The 22,873-nt window shown below is 36.9% G+C and overlaps 2 protein-coding genes across 2 annotated transcripts; both read left to right on the forward strand.

The window, feature by feature from the left end:
- Positions 1-264: 264 nt before the first annotated feature.
- On the forward strand, positions 265-5,129 carry LOC112175185 (DEAD-box ATP-dependent RNA helicase 16). The gene is made up of 15 exons (XM_024312848.2): positions 265-516; positions 632-793; positions 872-961; positions 1,059-1,187; positions 1,401-1,501; positions 1,711-1,825; positions 1,949-2,080; positions 2,158-2,223; positions 2,347-2,529; positions 3,353-3,448; positions 3,726-3,863; positions 4,010-4,092; positions 4,306-4,343; positions 4,458-4,669; positions 4,774-5,129. Exons 1-15 carry the CDS (start codon positions 349-351, stop codon positions 4,843-4,845), a joined length of 1,785 nt encoding a protein of 594 aa, XP_024168616.1. The 5' UTR covers positions 265-348; the 3' UTR covers positions 4,846-5,129.
- A 17,281-nt stretch (positions 5,130-22,410) lies between these two features.
- LOC112177955 (uncharacterized mitochondrial protein AtMg00310-like) lies at positions 22,411-22,716 on the forward strand. Its single transcript, XM_024316188.1, has one exon. It carries the CDS (start codon positions 22,411-22,413, stop codon positions 22,714-22,716), a length of 306 nt encoding a protein of 101 aa, XP_024171956.1.
- The last annotated feature ends 157 nt before the right edge of the window (positions 22,717-22,873 follow it).

Raw genomic sequence — 22,873 nt, forward strand, 5'->3', positions numbered from 1 at the left:
AATTGGGTTGGAGATGAAGAACTGAAGGAACTGACGTCTGTTTTCCCAGAGGAAGAGAGTTTTTTTCCCTCTCTCTCTCCCCTTTTTGTTTAGGGGGAAAAAAAAAATTAAAGACAGCAGATGGGTACCCTTTTACCCGATGGGTAGGTATGGAAATACCCGCGAAAAGTTAAACCGGGTATGGGTATCGGTAGTACCCACTTTGGTTGCTGGGTGGGTATATTACCCGCGGGTATTACCCAATGGAAAAAATGCAAACTTGACAGTTGTCTATGTTTTACAGGAAGCTCGTAAAACCCTAAAACCCCCAGAAGCTGCCCAAACAAAGCTTGAAAGCTACAGACTTCCATGGCTGAAACACTGGAAAAGCCGCCCAAGGAGATCGAAAGCGAAGACGAAGAGGAGGACCAGACCTTCGAAAATCTCGGATTGGACGGCCGCCTTATTCGTGCTCTAAACAAGAAGAAGATTCTCAAGCCCACGCCAATTCAGCGAGTCGCTATTCCTCTCATCCTTGTAACTCTCTCTCTCTCTCTCTCTCTCTATCTCTTCCAACGAATGAATTTTACTGTTGAAAATATTGTGTTAATTGATTGTTTTACACTGTATTTCTGCAAATTGGGGGTTTCAGGAGGGTAAGGATGTGGTGGCCAGAGCAAAGACTGGTTCTGGAAAGACCTTTGCTTACCTACTGCCTCTGCTTCAGAAGCTGTTTACCGCTTCACAAGAATCAACCAAGAAACTCGCTCCTACTGCCATTGTTCTGGTCCCAACTAGGGAACTCTCTCAGCAGGTTTATAACTTCCAAACATTTACGGCTTCGAAATCTGTAATGCTCTTCGATTAAATTGAGTTTATGCTGTGTTTGCAGGTTTATAAGGAGGTCAGGTCGTTGATTGAACTGTGTAGAGTTCCATTGAAAGTCGTACAGTTGACAAGCAATATGCCTACTTCTGATTTGGTTGGTTCAGTTTCTTTTTCCAAGCTGTGGAGATTTTGCTATGCATTTTTTGTCTAAATTCATTTTGCTAACTCTTTTATCTTCTCGACAAATGCAGCGCACAGCTTTGGCGGGCCCGCCTGAGATTCTGGTTTCGACTCCAGCTTGCGTGAAGAAGTGCTTGTCAGATGGTGTTCTTCAAGCAACATCCATCGGTGATTCACTGGAAATGCTTGTGCTTGATGAGGTGAGGGGCCATTCTGTGTGCTGAGAAGTTGATTGTTAATGTAAAGTCCATTAAATTGTTGTGGGACATCCTAGGATCTTTCGATATCAAAATTTTTACTGCAAAAATATGGTCTTTAATCTGTTACATGATATTCACATTTTCCCGTAAGTTGTAAAGAATGATTATTTTGCTATTTCTGTCGAGAGAGTATTGAACTATATTTTGTTTCAGGCAGATCTTCTCTTGTCATATGGATATGAGGAAGACATAAAAGCTTTGACACCTCACATTCCTAAACATTGTCAATCTCTTCTTATGTCTGCCACAGCAAGGTTTGTTGTTCGCTGAATATGTCTACAAGTTCTTATTTCTGCAAGTTTTAAGGAGCTAGGATGTTACAGTGTGGTTTGTGATACTATATATATATATATATATATATATATATATATATATATATATATATATCTCTTGAAGACTCAAAGGTTGCATTTTTTTTCTTCTTTTTTTTACACCATATATCTGATACCTATATACTTGGCAGTGATGATGTTGAGAAACTAAAGAAGCTTATTCTACATAATTCCTATATTTTGACTTTGCCCGAAGTTGGAGATATCAAGGATGAGGTCATCCCAAAAAATGTTGAGCAATCCTGGGTAAGAATATTAATGCTCTTAAACATATACCAGTGATCTTTACGAATTTTTGCATGTTTAAATTTTATAAATTCTATAAATTTAGGGTTAACAACTTATATTTTTCTTTTTATTGTTTCATAGATATCATGCACTGCTCGTGACAAGTTACTATACATCCTTTCCCTCTTAAAGTTGGAGTTGGTACAGAAAAAGGTTCTGATATTTACTAATACAATAGACACATCCTTCAGAATAAAGCTATTTTTGGAAAAGGTAAATGGATTTCCTTTACATGCATCGATAGAGGCTAAGTTACTATTGTAGAAATTGATTTCTTCTTATTTGTGCAGTTTGGCATAAGATCTGCTGTTTTGAATTCTGAGTTGCCACAAAATTCTCGTATCCACATTCTTGAGGTTTGTAAGCACAAAACAATTGATATTGCAATTGGATAACGGATAAAGTTACTTATGTCATTGGCTAAATTTTCAGTGAGAATGACATTTCGCAAAATCCTCACCACCTTCATTTGTCAACAGGAATTCAATGCTGGTCTTTTTGATTACCTGATTGCAACTGATGACAGCGAAACAAAGGAGAAAAAAGAAAATGATCAGAAAAAGATCGATTCAAAAAATTCTAGACGACATGCTAAACCCAAACCCAAAGCTGACTCTGAATTTGGAGTGGTGCGAGGAATTGACTTCAAAAATGTACACACGGTATGTCATCACTATCTGCGTTGCTATGGGGATGGTGATTAAACTTTACCTTCAGAGACTATGGCAGTTTCTGGGGTATGATATATGCATCCTAGATGATTTATTTACAACCTGTCAAACTGCAATTTAGAGTTTGCTTTGCTGTTGCTATAATTAGATTCATTTATTAGTAATTTGTGGGTTTTACTGTTTAATGTATTCATTACCATGTATAAAATTGCTGAATTTCTGTAACAATGCAAGTATATCTCCTAACCATAGATCCTAGTAAATTACAATGGCCTGAAATACGCATTGCATTATACTTGTTTAAAATTTGAGGCTTTCTGTGTTCTTTTTATCATTCACTATTTCAGAGCCACGAGTTGCAGACTTCAGTCGTATTTGTTATTATTATTATTATCATTTTAATTACAAAGGCTTGAGTTTGTTTTCCCAATCATGTTAGCTACCGATATGTGAACCTAATTTAACTGCTACAAGAGAAACTGCTTCTTTTTGCCGGTTTGGCAACAATTGTTGGAATGGGATTCTACTGGGAAACCACAAATATTTCATACCTCCCCCCAGATGAAATTATACCTTTTATTCATATTGATTGGGGCTGCTGCTGTTTCATGAGCTGATGGTTGTTTCTTGAGTAGCCACTTGACTTTGTTTTGGGTTGTTTTTGTTTTTGCTGGACTGCTTGCTCACTTTTGTTGTAGATTGAGTACTTCCTATTGTAGATTTATTTATCTGTTTCTTGTTTTCTAAAAAAGAAAACCTACTAAAGTACCATCTGATATGCCATTAACAATATCTGCTCTTTTCTTTTTTGCAGGTTCTGAATTTTGATATGCCTTTAAGTGTTGAAGGATATGTTCATCGTATTGGTCGTACTGGAAGAGCATATAGTACTGGTGCTTCTGTGTCTCTTGTGAGTTTGTTAGACAATTTAAGGACCTTTTGTTGTTTTGTAGGGAATAGCGACTAGTAGAACGGTGGTTGATCTTTCTACATAATAGTTACATAATTGGAATCAATAGTCTGAATTTCACATCTACTCCGCATAACCCCATGCATCCTTTGTGAACTATTCAAGTTACGTGATGCCTTAACAAATTAACTGTTACCCCAGGAGGTTTAAATAATGACAGAAATGATCATGTTCTTATCTTGCATAAGATTTTGATAATTTTAGCTTTTTGTTACAGGTTTCTCCAGATGAGATGAAAGTTTTTGAAGAGATAAAGTCCTTTTTGGGTGATGATGAAGAAAATGATTCAAATAAACTTGTTCCATTTACTTTACTGACCAAGAATGCAGTGGAGTCTTTAAGATATAGAGCTGAGGTGATTGTTCTGATTCTGTGGCTATGTTTTAATTTTCTTAATCACCTTTTTTAAGTTGCATTCGTGTGATTCCTAATTCTGACATTGCATTGAAAGATAGAAAGATAGGGTGGAAGGTCATTAATGCTAAAATGTGAATTATGCAGGATGTCTCAAAGAGTGTGACAAAACTTGCCGTGAGAGAATCCCGAGCTCAGGATTTGAGGAATGAAATTCTCAATTCTGAAAAGTGAGTATCGACAATCATTGCTTTTCTTTATCAATATGAATTCTTTTGCGCCATATTTCTTGCAAAATTAGACTTGATGCATGTTAAATTAACCAATATCATCACATTCAGTGCTTTCAATTTCAGGTTTCAAATCTTTGGTTTCTCTGCATTACCTCTATACCACAGTATTTGTAGTTTTAGTTTTCTAATGATCTGCTTCTATCTGTTCAGGTTGAAGGCTCATTTTGAAGCCAACCAAAAGGATCTAGGTACCAAGCTTGTGTGGTTGGATGTATTTGAGTCTTACATTATACTTGCTGTATCATTTCAAGTTGACATGCGCATTGTTAATTTTGATTTTAATTTTTTTTTTTTTTGCGCAGATTTGTTGAAACATGACAAGGTTTTGAGCAAGAAGCCCCCTGCTCCTCACCTGCGAGTTGTGCCTGATTATCTGTTGGATGCAACAACTAAAGAAGCCAGCAAGAGAGTTAAGCTTGCGAGAGCTGCAATGGGTAACAACAACCCTGGTCGCCGTGGATTCAAGAAAAAATTCAAGAAAGATAAGGACCCCCTTAAGTCTCTCAGTGCTCAGGTATACTTTAGCTTCCTTTTTGTACTTATTTCTTCATGATTATACTTCGTGTCAGTAGGCAGAGACCAGAAGTTGCTAATTGATTTGTTATAATCTAATGCCAGGGACCCAAGAAAGGAAGAAGGGAAAGAAAAGATGGCAATGAGAACCATAAGCAAAAAAGGCAAAAGACTTAATTTATCTATTTATCTCGTCTGTGTTGTATAGACAGGGTTTACTAGCCACTTCCTAATTTTGTTTCAATTTTTAGTGTTGGTTTGTGGCTTTAAAGTAGCTCATGTATCATTTATTGATTAACCATTAAAACAAAGATAAGATACAAAACAATGAGAGAAGTGATCATATCATCATCCTTATGTTGACAGACTTCCGTCAAATGGTGGCGGCGAGTAGAGAAAATTGGTTTGTTAGGTATATGATACACGTGTTTAGCTATTCAGTTTCTGTTGTTTTTTACAAATTATGATGCTCTGATCGTCTTTTTCTGGCATTCACTTATGGTCAGGATTTGTATTCAGGCACCATGAATGATAGACTAATTAGGTGTCATAAAAAGCTTTTGAATTTTGATGATCTTTTCATGCGCTCTTGGTGTCTTTTAATCATTGTAGTAAAAGATCTGGCAAGACTTGTGACCAAAAAAGCAGAGAACTTTGTAAGATGTTTGGCCATGCTTTTTGTGTTCGGAAATTCTACTGTCTCCCGATCTATGGTGTATACCCAGAACTTTTACTGTTGGATTAGATCCCTATGAGAAATCTAATAGTGACAAATCGTAGTATATGTCGTACTTTGTTGCTTGGTGGAAGTTTTTTGGGTATCAACGTAGTCCCAAGTGGAAGACCAAATCTCTCTCCATGATGCAATGTATTGGAGTCCGCCGTAGACTCAAATATAGTCCTGTTCAGATGTTAATTCCGTATTCACTCGCGTTGACGTGTAGTTGGAATTAGATCCCAGAGTAGAAAATAAAGGCACTAAAGAATGCTCATTATCCTCCACTATTGGATTTTAAATTCAATAACAGTAGTGCACGGGTACAATTTAATTGACTAGTAGAGCATCCCTCTCTCGCATTCTTAGGTACTCGTTCTGTCCAAGTCACTCGTCCATCATTTTATAAAATGTTCCTGATTTGTTTTCCCGTTAAATTTTGGTTATTTAACTAAATGCCCAGTCTAAATGTTCCGTAAATTAAATATGTTGTCTTTAAATACCTCCTCACTTAGAAAATAATTTTAGTGATACAGGATATTAACGGGATTGACTATTTTATCTAAATAGAGAGACACATATACATGAAATTCACATCAAGAAAAACAAGAATAAGAATAATGGTGAAGTATAGTTCAATTGGAAAGCTCAATTGGATATGAAGGGCACGTTTATTTACTTGGAATGAGAGGAAATGATTACGGGATAAAACTATTCCTACGTTTACTAACACATAAAGGAATCGGAACGATTCCAGATAAAAGTATTCATGCGTTTACTAACACATGAAGAAATCGGAATGGGTGTAGGTCCCACCTCCTTATAAGGAATCGATTCCTGAATACTCGATCAGGAATTTGATTACCAAGGGGGGAGATGGGTTTAGGAATCAACTCCTCCGGAATCAATACCGATTCATTTCTTCTCCCATTCTAGTTGTCTCCAATTCATGATTATTTTACATTCCAATTAAGTAAACGTGCCAGAAATGTGCTTTCATTATGTAATATAAACAGCAATTCTGAAATGTGACAAGTAATCTAAAACCTGTAAAGGACACTAGTTGTCCAGAAGCAGCTATATAGACCAATGTCTTGGTTTTGCTTAGTGGCATAGAGCAGTTTCATACTTTGTGATTTAAATTCCTGCATCTTGGATATCTAGCTCAACATGTTGGTGGGCCCATGCTCATGGGGTAGCTATATGCGGCCCCAAATAGAAAGGATAACGATTCTACAGGGGAAGTTCTATGGTACATTAATGTACCCATACATCAAGTAAATTTGGTTTGATACAGAGTTAGACTAGTTCAATGAAAAAGTAGGGTAGTTTCAATCTAGTCTGTGAATGCACGGAGCAAGTCTACCTATATATGAATCAAACTAGTGAAATTATGTATCGATATATTAATGTACCATCGACGAACCCCAATTCTTTACCTTTTCTCACCGCTTAGATTTTGTTCTATTGTTTTGATTACTATTAGGATCATAACAACTTACATGGGCCACATATTGGTACGTGAGTTCTACATGGTTAATAGATCCGGGTCATGTTGTTAATGTGTCTTTAGGTATTACAAAGATCAACTAAAAATATTGAAGTGTTTATTTTTTTTAGTTTTTCTATGTTGTTTCTTGAATTCAATGTCGTTTTGTTAATTCATTTGTGATAAGTTCTCAAATTTGTAGTGGCACATATATGTTTCCATTGACCAATTAATACTCTTTTTTCTATACAGAGAAAATTTGTCACTTTTTTTTTTTTTTTAAAGAAAAAGGGCGACACATTTTCTGTAATGTTAGCAACAAAATGTCTACAGAAATCTGGTTTGCAGATGCATATGAGTTCCATATGGGAAAATAGAGACCTTGTTTATAAGTCTATAAAGATTTTGGTCAACTTCATCCACTACTAATTAATTTTGAAAAGAAAAAGATGATGAGGATGGCAAATTACTTATGACTCAAGAATATTAAGAGTGGTGTAAAATGTTGTTGACTCTAAGGGTAAATTTGGAAACTCAATTAATAAAATATATTTAGAAATAGAAATGAAAATATATTGTGGGCCCATTTGCAATTCCTCCAATCAAGAAAAAGATCGAGATGTGCATTATCCATTAAAGTTAACATTACTTTAAAAAGCACGCACTCATCCTATCTTCAAATATTACCTAATAAATACCCAATGGGGTTGGTCTAGTGGAAGCATGCTAGGTTGCAAGTGGGGCGGACGCTTCAGGGCTTCTCTTGGTAATAGGAGGTCTCTGGTTCGAACCCCAGCTTGTGAAAAAATCCCTTAGGGAGATGTCATACCCAAGTTGCTCTCGACCCCGGACTGGTTGCTCACTCAGCCACATTTTACTATCCAAAAAAAATACCTAATAAATTTCAATAATTAAAACCATATCCCTGTTCAATAATTAATTGTAAATTAGAGAATGGTAATCATGTTGTTATCGAAGAATGTAATGTATAGTACTACTAACAAAAAAAGAGACCACTAGTCCTACTGTCAGGCTTTTGATGTAAATAAGGTTGAATCTAGGCCTCCTTTAATTCATGGAAAGTAAGCATCGAGAAAGGAAGGTGGTTCCTTTCTTGCCTTTGGGATGCAAAAGAAAAGGAAATACTTTTCCGAAGCGAAGAAAGATAGGGGGAAAATGGTTCTTTCCATACTCCAAAGATATCACTTTCTCTCATTCTTTCCTTGCATTTATTACTCACAACATATTATTTTATTGCCTTAATTATAAACTTTTCAACAACTTTCCGGATAACTTTCCTTTTGTTACCAAACATCATAATGAAAAGTTCTTCAGAAATTTCATTTCCCTTCCCATGGGAAGACAAAGGAATTACTTTCCTTTCCGCGAACCAAATGAGACCCTAGATCTAAGGTTGGGTAGAAACAGAATAACAATTATCCTTGAGGACTCCAAGGCTAAGCCAAAGAAGATGATAACCAAGAAATGTAGAGTTTTGGATGATTCACCTCGTCAATCAAAATTAGATTTTACAGGTCCTGTGGATGAGAATGGAGATGACACTATTACGGTTGTGGCAGTAGATCATGGTGAAAGTATGATGGACAAAGAAGCGGATTTCAATAGTAAAATGAACTGAAGAGGAAGAGGAAGTTGGGAAGGAAGTCTGATACAAAAAAGGAGGGGTAGTTTTCACCTATGTTCCAGAGGAAAATATGTTTGCCTATCTTTCCTATCGTATGTACACTCTTAAAATAATGCTAGTAAATTTCTTTAGCAATGTTATAGAGTAGGGAAGTTTATATTGTGGGAGATAGTATGCCTCTGAATTTTATCACGTGTCTGAATTTAACGATCGAACAAATCTTTTTGAACTTATGATACTTGTCTATATACATATCAGTTGTTGATTTAGTGAAGACAGTTGCTACTTGCTATTGAGATGACTCCATACTCCAAGTTTCTTCTTTACTGATAAATTTGAACTGAATTCTTGTTTTTACTTAGTTTTGCATGCAATGGAGATTGAGGTTGGATCTAGACCAGCTTTGAAAGCTCTACTCAAAGATAGGATAATGAACAAGAACGACGTATGCTCATTTGCGTCTCCTTTATCTGGTCTTAAGAATCACTTTTTTCTATTAATGGTTCAGTAATTTGCCGAAGTAAAATAATTTTGAATCTTATGGGCCATCTAATTTGATTTCGTGCTGTTGCATATAATTAGGTGAAGGACATAGCTGAGAAGCTTTCAGTCCTTGAAAACTTGAAAGTGAATTAGTCCTTTCGGCTTACATTAAATGTAAGCTATCAGATTTCTTAGGACTGCATACGTAATTTTTCTCTATAAGTGCGATGTTCAGGTTTTTGTTCTATATATTCTGGATGACTTCACTAAGATGACTCATGTTTAAGCAATACTCGGACAAAAACACCAACAATATATGAAATACATAACCAACCAATATCAAACCACATCACAAAATAAACACCGACAATTATGAAATACATTACCAAAACCAATTATTGTCTAAAAAAAAAAAAAAACCAAACCAATAATAATTAAGAAAACCAGTTCCAGTTCACAAAAATAACCAATCCAGAAAATAAAAAAAATAAACCCAAACAAACTGTCGTCCGCAATTTGGTTTTCTTGCATGGAATTTGGACTGTTTAATTATTTTTTTGAAAGGAAAAATTAATTAAACAGTCCAAATTCCATGCAAGAACAAACCAAAAGAAAATTATCCTGAATTAAAAAAAATACGCCAAAAGAAACTCAAACCATAGATAGTTCAAGGGAAACAGAATGAAGAATTGTTTGGCTATGTAGCATTGTCACTTTTGTAGTCGTCAAACCCTTCTGGTGGAAGAGGTGTAGTGGGTGCAGGAAGTCCATCATTGGGGGTAGATATATTCTGTTAGTATGCCTGGGATGTGAAATTTTATGAGAGGTTATGCATGCATTAATGGGAGCAAATCATTGTTAGGTTGGTATAATTTTTATGAATTAAATCAAAAATTAACTTTACCTGAGAATTGGCCATTATTGATTGAGTTTTAAAAGCCTCAGGATGTCTTGTCCAAGTGTTAGAGATTAGGGCCGAGATTTTATATAAATGGTAGTTAAAGTGAGTTATTACAATATCTGGGTCATAGATACCCTGCAACCGAAATGTTTGACGAGTTGTCTACATGCATTCTATTAAAAAATTTAATTTATTTGTTTTTAATTTTGGTCCGCCTTTGGTTTTATGCTAAATTATGTTACCTTTTAAGTTCATACGTACAAATAAGCATAGTTTTTATGTATTGAGTGTTTCATTTCAAACTCAATTGTTATTAGGGCCGTCAATTCAGACACAACCCAATAACACAACTCGAAATCCGCACGAAATAAAGCAGGTTGAACCTGCACCATTAAAAAGTGGGCCATTTGCATGTCAACTCACTAACACGATATGAACCCGTGTAACCCATTTATTAAAACGATCAAGTCCAATTATATGTAATTCATATACAAGACCCATTAAAAGTAAGTAATATTTTAAATATTTACGGGTTTAACGTCTTAAATGAGTTAAGTGGTGAAGATCGGTACTATTATTTCAAGACTTCATGCATGTTTTTCAATTAAATATCTTAAATAGGTCAAGTGGTGACCTGTTTATATGGTTTAAATGGGCCAGAGAACTCAAACCTGACACAACTTGTTTATAAACATGCTAGGTGGGTCATCACGGATCACTTATTTAATAAACAGGTTAGGGTTGAGTTTGTATTCTTGACAAGATCAATTATTAAATGGGTTGGGTTTCAGTTTGTATTTTTAACCCGATTATTAAATGGATTGAGTTTGTGTTTGTCTATTGTGGCACGTTTAATACCTTGACACAACACAAGCCCGACATAACCCGACCCATTGACAGCGCAAGTTGTTGTTTCCATCTTTGAGAAAAAATCAGTTATAAGTAAATCCAGCCCTTTTATGGTTTGAAAATTCAATGCTCCCCTTATATGCTTTTTGATTGTTGTCTCTTCTCTGTTCTTTAATTATCTGTGACACCACCATTAATTATATATATATATATATATATTTGTGACGATAAGAACAAAGGAAAAAACTCGGGAAATAAAAAATCCCGACCAGCACTAGATAGCTCGCCTTTGTACCTATCGATTCCTCGATCATCTTTGCTCACTCAAAACTAAGATAAAATCTTAATTATCAGCATATGAGTTGGAGTGGTTAGTGTGGAGAGCAAAAGTAACACGGATATGGGACAAATGTCTCTAGGCTCCGAAAGTACCAAACTACCCTAAAAGGGAACGAGCCAAGCTCACACCGAATCTGAAACCAAGTAAGGTCCGAATAATCTGAAAAACCATTCAGAATGTCTCCACGAGACATGGGCTTAAGCCCATGACTTACTAGAATGGATATGGACCAAGTCCTATAGATGACTGCCACGTTACATTCTGAATAACCTAAGCCTAGCGCTAAGGCCTGAAACTCAATGCGGAATAAGCTAATCCCATTCGAGTCCGTCCAATTCGGACTAGAATACTTCATAATGAGTCTGAGCATGTGGTGACTTAAACACCAAGTGTGCTCAGCCAAGTAAGGAAGTGTTAATGCTCAAAAAGTCTGGCGGTAGCCAAACCTTGGTCTAACGCTGGTCCGGCGGGCGGACCGCTACTCTGCCGATCTGAGGATTACTGCTAGCTGCCAAACACAAGACAGGGCGTTAGAGGGAGACCGCGTTGGGCGGTCTTCAACTCTCCGATGCCTAAGTCAGTCAATGCATATAGGCAGCATAACAATAATGAGTAGTAAATGCGTAATTAATGAGGAGAGAGGAGAGGACCTTTTATAGGTGAGGAAGAGGATGATCTTCTCCTTGTTTTCGATGTGGGACTGATGTGCTTCAGTTCCCAGTTTCAGTAGCTTCTGATGCTAACTTGACACGGCGCGTGGTGGCGCGTCTGCGGTGCTTTGGGGTTGATCCGGGGCTCAGGCGGTAACCCGGCTAGCTGTCTTTACGCCAGTCACTCATATGATGGGCGTTGGTACCCCTGGCGGTACAATGAGCGTGGCTCATTATAGCTAATTATGCTTGCAAATGCACATGTATGTACAGGAAGGCAATCTTGCCTAAATCTCTATTGCGGCTAAACTTCCAAAGGCATATGATCTTATCTCATTCAAGATAATCCTATCTTGGACTACACGGCAAGCCCATTAGGATTACGTGCCTCGTAGGGATTTCTCTTAGCTCGGTCAGCATACAAACACCCTATTCTCACCATTCGAAGTAATTTTTCCAAGCAACTTAATTCGATCATTATGAATACACAAACACTAAACACTCTTATTCTCATACTTACTTGACTATCAAAGTCTCTTGGCCAGTACCACATAGATCCTCACTCACCCAAGGTTTTCGATTCTCTTTTCTCTTATATGCAGGTAATCGAGTCAACAACCTTGAAAAAATTGTGCTACAACAATTGGTGCTCTTGTTGGAAGGGGGATCTAAAGTCTTTAGTACTGGAAGGTTTCGCTCAAATCTACACAAGCAGATTCGCATCGATTTCGGATATGGAAGGTTTAGTCTTGAAGCCGAACATTAATGACTCCGGCTAACAGTACGACGGAATCCGAATCACTGAGATCGAAAGACTATCTCGACCCACCAGTGGCGCGAATGAGGGATTGCAACCCAAAAGCAATTGTAACAAACACCCTCTCTTTTGAAACCTGATGTTAGACTTTGACGCTTCTCAGGCAACGAGCGGAGCTGGAGGAAGCAACCCATCTGGCAGCTATTGGATGGTGCTATTCTAGTGACTTCAAGAGCAGACCGCCTACAAGGAGCAGTGATGGCAGGACTGCAGGGAGACATGCGAGCTATCCGACAAAGTGAAAGCACTAATGATGGAACTCTAAGAACTAATATGTTCAGGAGATCGAAGGGAGACAGATGAGCTAGATGCAACTCCTAGGGCCACCGGAATTTTGGAGGACCTCTTGAGAATCGATGGGTCCGCACGATATAGACGAATAGAAATTGAGGCTTAAGTGAAAGACTCGGAGCGTGTATAGCGATGCTTTACTTTTTAGACATTTGGCGACAACCTTGTCTTCTAGTAATGTGTTGTTAGCGAGATACGTCACGAAAGAGTCCGTTCATGAAGGTGCTTGTGATACCTCGGTGGCGAATATTTCAGAGAACGACTTGGAAATGCTTCGTTTTTCCAGAATTTCTACCTTCAGATCCTTGTCACCGGTATCGGTGAGCACCATAGCTAGTCTTGCCAAGACGTCTGCCCTTGCATTCTTTGACCGAGGTATCTGGGTAATCTCTTCCATGTGGTGAAGAATTGTAAAAGTGGTTCTGCTAGGCTTTGGTAAGAAGTCAATTGTGACTCCTTAGTTTGGTACTCACCGCTGACCTGATTGACAACCAATTGGGAGTCGCTGAAGATGTTCAAGTGTGTGGCCTCCATCTCGCAGTCCAGCTGTACTCATGTAATTAATGCTTCATTCTCGGCGATGTTGTTTGACACTTTGAAGTTAAATTTCAATGAGCACTCATACGTGAACCCATCTGGGTTAGTGATGATTATACCGACACCACTGTGCTTATTGTTAGATGAGCCATCGACATAGAGTTCCCACACATCTATCAGTAAGGTCGTTGATGCCTCCTCTGCTCGGCGTTTGTCACCCTCAAGTGGGATAAACTCAGGGATGAATGCAGGGGCTTGCCCTTAGATGGCTATTCTTGTGTTGAATTGTATGTCAAGTTCTCCCAACTCTATGGCCCACCTGACTAACCTACCAGAGATTTCAGGCTTTTAGTGTATCTGCTTAAGGGTTTGATCAATGAGGACATGTATTGTGTGTGCCTGGAAATACCGTCTCAAATGTCTCGCCGAGGTTACAAGAGCTAGTGCTAGCTTTCCTATCTTCGAGTATCGTGTCTCGACGGCCATGAATCCTTTACTGGCATAGTATACTAGTAGCTTATCACTGTCTTCCTTTCTAATGAGTGCTAAACTGACTGCCTTTTGAGAAATCGCTCTGACACCAGCTAGAGCGGATCTAAAAGATGCTCAAATAATCAAGAGATTTTTGTTCTCCCTCAAGAGTTTCTTTGATAGTTTTAATATTTTCCTCAACTTTGTAAAATCTTTTCTAAATTCAGAAGAGAATAACCTAATAATTGCGTGGTCTTCTCGAGGGTTGGTCATGTTGTGTAATCACTAATATTCGAATATATGAAAGGCTTGATGTCCTATTTCAAAAAAAAAAAAAAAAATAATAAATAAATAAATAAATAAATAAATAAATAAATAAAATAATAATAATAATAAATAATAATAATAAATAATAATAATAATAATAATAATAATAATAATAATAATAAATAATAATAATAATAATAATAATAATAATAATAATAATAATAATAATAATAATAATAATAATAATAATAATAATAATAATAATAATAATAATAATAAATAATAATAATAATAATAATAATAATAAATAATAATAATAATAATAATAATATAATAATAATAATAATAATAATAATAATATAATAATAATAATAATAATAATAATAATAATAATAATAATAATAATAATATAATAATAATAATAATAATAATAATAATAATAATAATAATAATAATAATAATAATAATAATAAATAATAATAATAATAATAATAATAATAATAATAATAATAATAATATAATAATAATAATAATAATAATAATAATAATAATAATAATAATATAATAATAATAATAATAATAATAATAATAATAATAATAATAATAATAATAATAATAATAATAATAATAATAATAATAATAATAATAATAATAATAATAATAATAATAATAATAATAATAATAATAATAATAATAATAATAATAATAATAATAATAATAATAATAATAATAATAATAATAATAATAATAATAATAATAATAATAATAATAATAATAATAATAATAATAATAATAATAATAATAATAAAAAATAATAATAATAATAATAATAATAAAATAATAATAATAATAATAATAATAATAATATAATAATAATAATAATAATAATAATAATAATAATAATAATAATAATAATAATAATAATAATAATAATAATAATAATAATAATAATAATAATAAAAAAAAAAAAAAAAAAAATAATAATAATAAATAATAATAATAATAATAATAATAATAATAATAATAATAATAATAATAATAATAATAATAAATAATAATAATAATAATAATAATAATAATAATAATAATAATAATAATAATAATAAATAATAATAATAATAATAATAAAAAAATAAAAAAAAATCCTAATAATTGGGAGTATTTCTACTAAGTTTTGATCTAAACTCTTTCAATTTCTTTAACTTTTCTCATTCTTCTTGTAATTCATTACTAATCTCCTTGCAAATAGTAAGTAGTTCTATTTTGATAAGGATTGAAATTATGAATAATGAGGGTTAGGGTTTTCTCTATCTTCCCCTCTAAAGAGGCGTCCATAGTGACGGAGTTCTTGTAAGTTGACTTATGTCCTGGTGTTTGTGTGGGATTGTCAAGGTTTGGTCTCTGCTATCTCACGCCTTGTGTTAAATGGAGGAGGTTGTTGGAAGTTTTGCTAGGAAGATTGCGTTGTCAGATACAGAGGTGAAGGTGGTTATTCCTCCGACGATGGTGGATGAAGGGCCACAGAGGTGGTTCTTGGTTTGTGAACTGCTAACGGCGAAGCCATATAGGTGGAATTTTTTATAAGTACAATGAAAAGCTTGTGGATCCCAAAGTTTGATCCGCCGGATCAATCTTGAATTACGGCAACACAGTTAAGCAGGAGTAATCGAGTGGTGTTCTCGTTTCGAAATGAAGCAGATCTAAAGTGGGTTGTGAAAGGCTACCCATGGTCCTTCGAGAAAGCCTTGATAGAGGTTGCGGTAACAGATGGTCGTGAGGAACCAGAGAAGGTGTCTCTAAGAACCCAATTTTTCTGGATTCATGTACGGGGTTTGCCTCCAGTGTATTTGGAGGATCGTAGAGTTGTGGTAACGGGACAATGTATTGGGGAGGCAATTGGTCAGTTCATAAGGGCAGGGAGAGGTAGTGGGGTGAGTTGCTTGAGGGAATTCCTGAGAATCAGGGTTGGGATAGATGTGGAAGCACCTTTGAAGAAATGGGTCAACTTTAGGCCGGCAGGTTGGCCAGAATGCTAGAGATTTGAACTAGAGTATGAGCGTCTTCCACATTTTTTCTTCTTCTATGGTCTACTGTCACACACGAGGGCGAACTGTTCACGTAAGGAGAAGGGAGAATTAAATGAATCTGCTTATGACGCTCTTATGAATGCGGAGAGAAAGGAGGCTTGGCTGCTTGAGCAGTGGAGGTTGGAACGACAGGGCCTGGGGAATGGCGGTGGTGGCTGTAGGTTGGGATTGAACACAAGGAGGAAAACAGGCTGGATTATGACAGCACCTGATCATCCAGTTTCCGGCCTTACTAGGAGTAGGGAAGAAAAGGATGTGGGTGCTCTTGTGCCTGATAGGAGCATTTTTATGCGATGTTTTAACTGTTATTTCCCTATATTTTCTGCGTTATTTCCTTAATAAAACTCTGTTTAGGAAAGTTTCCATTCTTCGAATGGGAAAGTTCCTAATTGTAGAAAGTTTCCGTTTTGTAGTTTCTATTTTCCATTTTTAGAAAGTTTCCATTTTAGTTTAAGAAAGTTTCCATTTTAGTTTAAGAAAGTTTCCATTTCTTATTTTAGAAAGCTTCTATTTTCAGGTTTTTGGAATAAATAAGCTGAATTGAGTTCATAAATGGAACGAGAAGCTTCATGAAGATGACATGGCAAGGAGGAAATCAAGGAAGAGTTTTTAAAAAGGAAAATATATTTTCCTTGGGGATTAAATTTGCCGTGTCATACCTAAGGAAAAATAAGGTGACAACGTGGGAATGAAAGATGATTGATTGAGGATTTCAAGGGGAGATTTTCTTGGGAGATTTTTATGGAAAGAAATATTGTTGGAGGAGTAAATTGGTGTGATTGCCAACGTGAAAATCAGAAATAATCAAGGAGATGACGCAAAGAGAGATTCAAGGGAGATATTTATGGAAGGAAAATATGTGTGCACCAAGGAAAAACTCAAAAGGCGTCCAGATTCATCCCTAAATTTCCTAAAGGAATGTTGGCCGAAATTCATGAAGAAAATCAGAATAATTTCAAGGAAATTCGGCAATTAAATATTAGGGAGGTATTTTAGAGAATTATGATTGGTTGGACCACATCACAAGCTTACTTGGCGAATTATCATTGGTTGAAGCTATGTGGAAAATTCTGATTGCTTTGTGAACCCTAGCCATGCTCCTATATATACCCACCTCTTTGACGTTGAGAAGGGTTCCTCTCCCCCATACAATTTACACTTTAGAAAAAAATCAGAAAATCTTCTTAGCATAGCTGTGAGTTTCTCCATCCTCTAGTCATCTCCACGAGTTCAAGCAAGGCCAAGGGAGAAGAAGCACAGCCGTGAGCATCCATCATCCATCTCCAACCTTGAAGCTTGCTTTCGAGATTCAAGAGACCACCACATCAATCGTTCATCACCATCTCCATCTCACGGTGTAATCCGATTCTCCTTTGTAACCTTTGCTTTGAATTTTCGTTGGTTATGAACTAGTTGACATATGTGTTTGAACAAATATTAATTTCTGGAATTTTTATGATTAATTGAGAATTTTCAGATTCATATTATTGTTCTTCGAGAGTTGCTTATGTGGGTTTGTTTAATTAAATTTGCGTTATAGATAACTTTTGTATTTTAATCTTATGTGGTTGCAAACACTTAGGGTTTCGATATAATTGGTGCTAGGTTTAAGAACATGAAATCGACTTTTTGTTTTGTGTAAACTTGAATCAAAGTAGTAAAGGTTTTGTGCAAAGACCGAATTTAATTAACGAGGATTGCAATTAGGTGGACTTTTCCATACTAAGTTGTACACTTGAGTTGATAGCCTTTCTCTATGTGTAATGCATTAAACATGACATGATTGACTAGCTTTCTAGGGTTTGATTGCATGTTTGATAGGATTAATCTAGGTGCTTTCGCTTAGGTTAATTAGCATTGAAAAGTAAAAAATGGGAATTCATTTGCTTTCGAATGTTTCACATGATCAACTCCTTTCTCATGACTTAGATGAACAATATTAGGGTTTGAGTCAATTTTAATCATATGTTTCGGTTTTGATCTTTGTTCTCTCATTCCATTCGTATTTTTATGTTTTTGCATTTTAATTGTTTTGTTAACTTAGTTTTATTTTCGAAAAACCAAAAACAAAATCCCCCCTTTCCATGTACAATGTTTATAGTTGTGAATATCTTTGTGAATATTATACTTTGTTTTAATTTTAATTGTTTAATTGTTTGACAATGACAGGTGTACCCTCAATCCCCGGAATAGAACGATCCCTATTTACTATATACTAACGATGACATTTCAGGGTTAAATTATGCGCTTGCTTTTAGCTGCATCAGTGCCACTAACAAAAGACGGTACGGCAATGGAAGTGGACAAACCAAGTGGTACAGGGGAGGAGAATGACCTCGGAATGAGAAAAAAGAGAATAATTGAACCCTGAGTGGTCGGAATCCGCCGTCTACGGCGGAGGGAGAAGGGTTGAGTGATCTACTGGATGTTCCGGTATTGGTGGCACTAGATTTGGAAAATGCAGTAATGGAGTATTCAATTGCAGAATCTTCAGGCAAGAATGACGTTGTTTGTGAGCCCCGGAAAAATGTATCGAGCTTAGCGGAGATCGTACGAGAAATTGTTTAACGGTCTCTATAAATGTCAAGGCGCTCGAGATAATATAATTTTCAGAAATTTCTGAATTTAATAAATTATTAAAAGTAAATAGAAATTTAGTGGAGTGATCTGGTCCGTCGAAATCCTCCACCGCTTGATGTGAGCCATTGAATTTAAGTACATAAAGGCTAGAGGGAGGTCAGCATGCCAGATCACACCAGAATGTTCTCAACCCTTCGACCCCGATCGACGACCCGGCGACTGGGTCCGACGGGAACTCTTCCGTCCGGCCACCTCACGATGGCACACTGGCGCCAATGGCTTCCTCTCCTCGTCGCCGACATCTTTATGGGGTTAGATATGATTGTCCAGTCAGCATCTCTGGGAAGAGAACTGAAGCCAGGAAGCTTGGTGTTTCCCGGCGGATTCTCAGCTGTTTCCGGCGACGGGATGATCTGCATGAGGTAAGAAAATGGATCCTCTCATCGTGCTCTACGTGTTGATGAAATCAGTTTTTGAATTCGGTCACGTTTAACGATTTGTGTTCTGGGTTGATTTTGGCTTCGTCGCGGTCGTCAACGTCGACGGCTGTTGTGGTAGCTCTGAGACGTGAATTCTACTGTTGTCTTGATGTTTGAATAGAGATGGATGTTGACTTAGAAGCTCTGTCAATCAAATTGGGCTGTGGTCGCGACACGGGAATTAGCAAAGGTAAATTGTAAAACCCAGACTTGGAATTATGCTATGTTGGTTGTGAGGTGCAGCTTGGGGCGTTACATTGTTGATTTCACTAAACTGGCAGAAGTTTATCAATATCCATGTTTGGCATTATTGCCTTCTGGCAAAGCGCGGGAAGCGGCGAAAGTTGACCTGGAGGTCCCTTTAAGTGGGAATGGGCTAGGCGAAGCAAAGGATGGGCCAAGCCCAAAAGTTTACAAAAGGCATGGGCTAGGTGTGGGTTTGCTACAAAATAACAAGGATCAAAAGGCCAGGGGCTTCTCTGGGCTTTTTAAAAGGACTCGAGATTCAGGTTCACAGCAGGATAGGAAAGTGAAGAGGGGTTATGTACTGAGTAAGGTTGTTGTGGTGTCTACTTCTCCAAAGAAGAGTCAAGGGCGTGCTCTTGAACGTCCCTTCATGACGGGTCCGTCCTTGACCCATCACGAGTCATGAATGTGTTGAGCTGGAACTGCCACGGGATCGGGAACCCTTGGAATGTGAATGGACTTAAAGGGCTAATTGCTCTAAATTCTCTCGATGTTATTTTTCTTTGCAAAACTAGATGTAAAGTTAACGAGATGACAAGTGTGAAGGTTCAAATTGGTTTTCAGAATGCTTTTGCGGTGGCTTGCAAGACTATTTGGAAATCCAATGGGAAGATTTCGAAATTAGGAGGGTTGTGCTTGTTTTGGAAGGAATGGTTGGAGGTGGCACTTAGTACTTATTATGATAATCATATTGATGTCTTGATGGGTAATGTCAATGACAGCAATCGATGGAGGTTTATGGGTTTGTATGGTTTTCCAAAAGTGGAACAAAGGCATCTCACTTGGGAACTAATTAGTTAGGGCACAACAATTGCAGACCGTGGTTGCTTGGGGAGACATTAATGAGATTCTTCGTGGTAGAGAGAAGGACGGCGGTCCCCCTCGTTGTCTGAGGCAAATGGAGGCTTTTGCAAGATGTGTGAATGGTTGTGGGTTGGTAGATATTAAATTTGTCGGCCCGTCCTTCACTTGGAGGGGTAGACTGGGAGGTGAAGTGATTAAGGTTCGTCTTGATAGATTCTTAGCAAATAGAGAATGGATGAATCTATTGCCTGCAGCTCGAGTCACTCATCTTAGTCCATCAAAATCTAACCATCTTCCACTACTCATTGAGGTGCGTCAAACTCGGCCTAAGAACAAGAGAAAAAAGAAGAGGTTCCGGTTTGAAGAGCATTGGCTTCAGGATGATGAGTGTGCTAGGGTTGTTAAAGAAGGTTGGAATTGGGTGGAGAGGTCTAACCCTTTCCAAACTATTTGCTTAAAGATTAAGAGTACAAGACGAGCGCTTTGGAACTGGAGTAAGGAGAAATTTGGTAATATTAAGGTGGAGATAGAGAAGACTTGGGAAATGTTGTCAGTCTTCTACGATAGAAATTTGTCTGCACCACCGGAAGATAAGAGACTTGGGTTGAAGGAAAGATTGAATGATTTAGTATTGCATGAACACAATTATTGGAAACAACGTTCTAGGGTTATGTGGCTGACTCAGGGTGACCTAAATACTCGGTATTTCCACCAGCAGGCCAGTAACAGGAAAAGAAGAAAGGAGATCAATGGGTTGTTCAATAGTAGTGGAGTTTGGTGCACGGAGGAGTCTGACATTGAAAAAATTGTGCTTCACTATATGGTGAGTTGTTTACAACATCTTGTCCTAGAAATATGGAATTGTTTACAAGTTTGTTTCCTCCAGTAGTTACAAACGAAATGAACTCTCAGCTAATTAAGAAGTTTGAAGAGGATGAAGTTCTAAAGGCTTTGATACAAATTCACCCTATGAAAGCACCCGGACCCGATGGTTTCTCCCCTATTTTTTATCAACGCTACTGGTCGGTGGTTGGCAAAGATGTGACTGCGGCTATAAGGTGCTTCATGAGTTCAGAAGATTTGTTACTAGAAGTGAATAGTACATATGTTACTCTGATCCCTAAAGTGAAGGAAGTGGAACACATGTAGCAGCTTCTCCCTATAAGTCTCTGTAACGTGATCTACAAATTGGGGTCGAAGGTCTTGGCTAACATATTAAAGCCGCTTTTGCATGATATCATCGCTCCAAATCAAAGTGCATTCGTGCCGGGAAGACAAATAACTGATAACTCGCTATTGGCCCTTGAGATATCTCTTTTCTTGAAGTGTCGTAATGGAGGATCAATAGGCTTTGGTGCTTTGAAACTCGACATGAATAAAGCATATGATCGGTTGAGTGGGGGTTTATTGAAGCGGTTATGAGAAGCATGGGTTTCCACTCTACATGGCTCAGGTGGATTATGGGTCGTGTGAAAACGGTGAGTTATTCTTTCTTGCTCAATGGGGAACTGAGAGGAAAACTATTGCCATCTAGAGGTTTGAAACAAGGCGACTCGATTTCTCTATATTTGTTCTTGTTGTGTCCGGAGGGTTTATCAAGAATGTTAATGAAGGCAGAAGAGCAGCAAGCATTACATGGGGTTTCTATTATGAGTGATGCTCCTCCAATCAGTCATCTTTTCTTTGCAGATGATTCGTTTATCTTAATAAAAGCTGAAAGTGAGGAATGTATCAATTTGAAGAATATCTTGCAAAGTTAGAAGGAAGCTTCGGGCCAAGAGGTAAACTTCCAAAAAAGTTGCATATCCTTCTCTAAGAATGTCAATCTTGATTGCCAAGAAGAGTTAGCTGTGGTTCTTGGTGTGGAAAAGGGTGGACAAGCATGATAAGTACCTAGGCCTTCCAATGGAAGTAAATTATTCCAAGACAGAGGCTTTTCAAACTAGAAACAAAATGAAAGATTGGAAAGATAAAATGCTGAGTACAGCAGGAAAGGAAGTGATGATCAAGTCGGTGGTTCAGTTGGTGCCTACCTATGTAATGAGCTGTTTTGAATTGCCCAAACATCTTTGTTAGGAAATACATTGGTGCATGGCGGAATTATGGTGGGGTGATTCTGAGAAGGGTCGCAAGATTCATTGGCTAGCCTGGGATAAGTTGTGTGTCCCGAAGGAGGAAGGTGGTCTGGGATTTCGTAACATGGAGCTGTTCAACCAAGCTCTACTAGCAAAACAAGGTTGGAGATTGCTAAGATATCCTGATTCATTGCTAGCCAAGACATTGAAGGCAAAATATTTTCCGGATGGTGACTTCCTGAATGCTAGGGTTAGCCCGGGTGATTCGTATACATGGAGGAGACTGATAAAGAGTAAGGAGCTTTTACAAAAGGGTGTTTGATTCCAAGTGGGGAATGGCTCTAGTATTTCAATGTGGTATAATCCCTGGTTACCCATGCCCCATACATTTAAACCATACAACATCGTGATGGAAGGCTTAGAAGAGCTGAAAGTTTCTGATCTGATTGACCTTGAGTCCACAAAATGGGTGATTGAGT

This window comes from Rosa chinensis, chromosome 7 (assembly GCF_002994745.2).
Source record: "Rosa chinensis cultivar Old Blush chromosome 7, RchiOBHm-V2, whole genome shotgun sequence".
In the NCBI taxonomy this organism is placed as follows: domain Eukaryota; kingdom Viridiplantae; phylum Streptophyta; class Magnoliopsida; order Rosales; family Rosaceae; genus Rosa; species Rosa chinensis.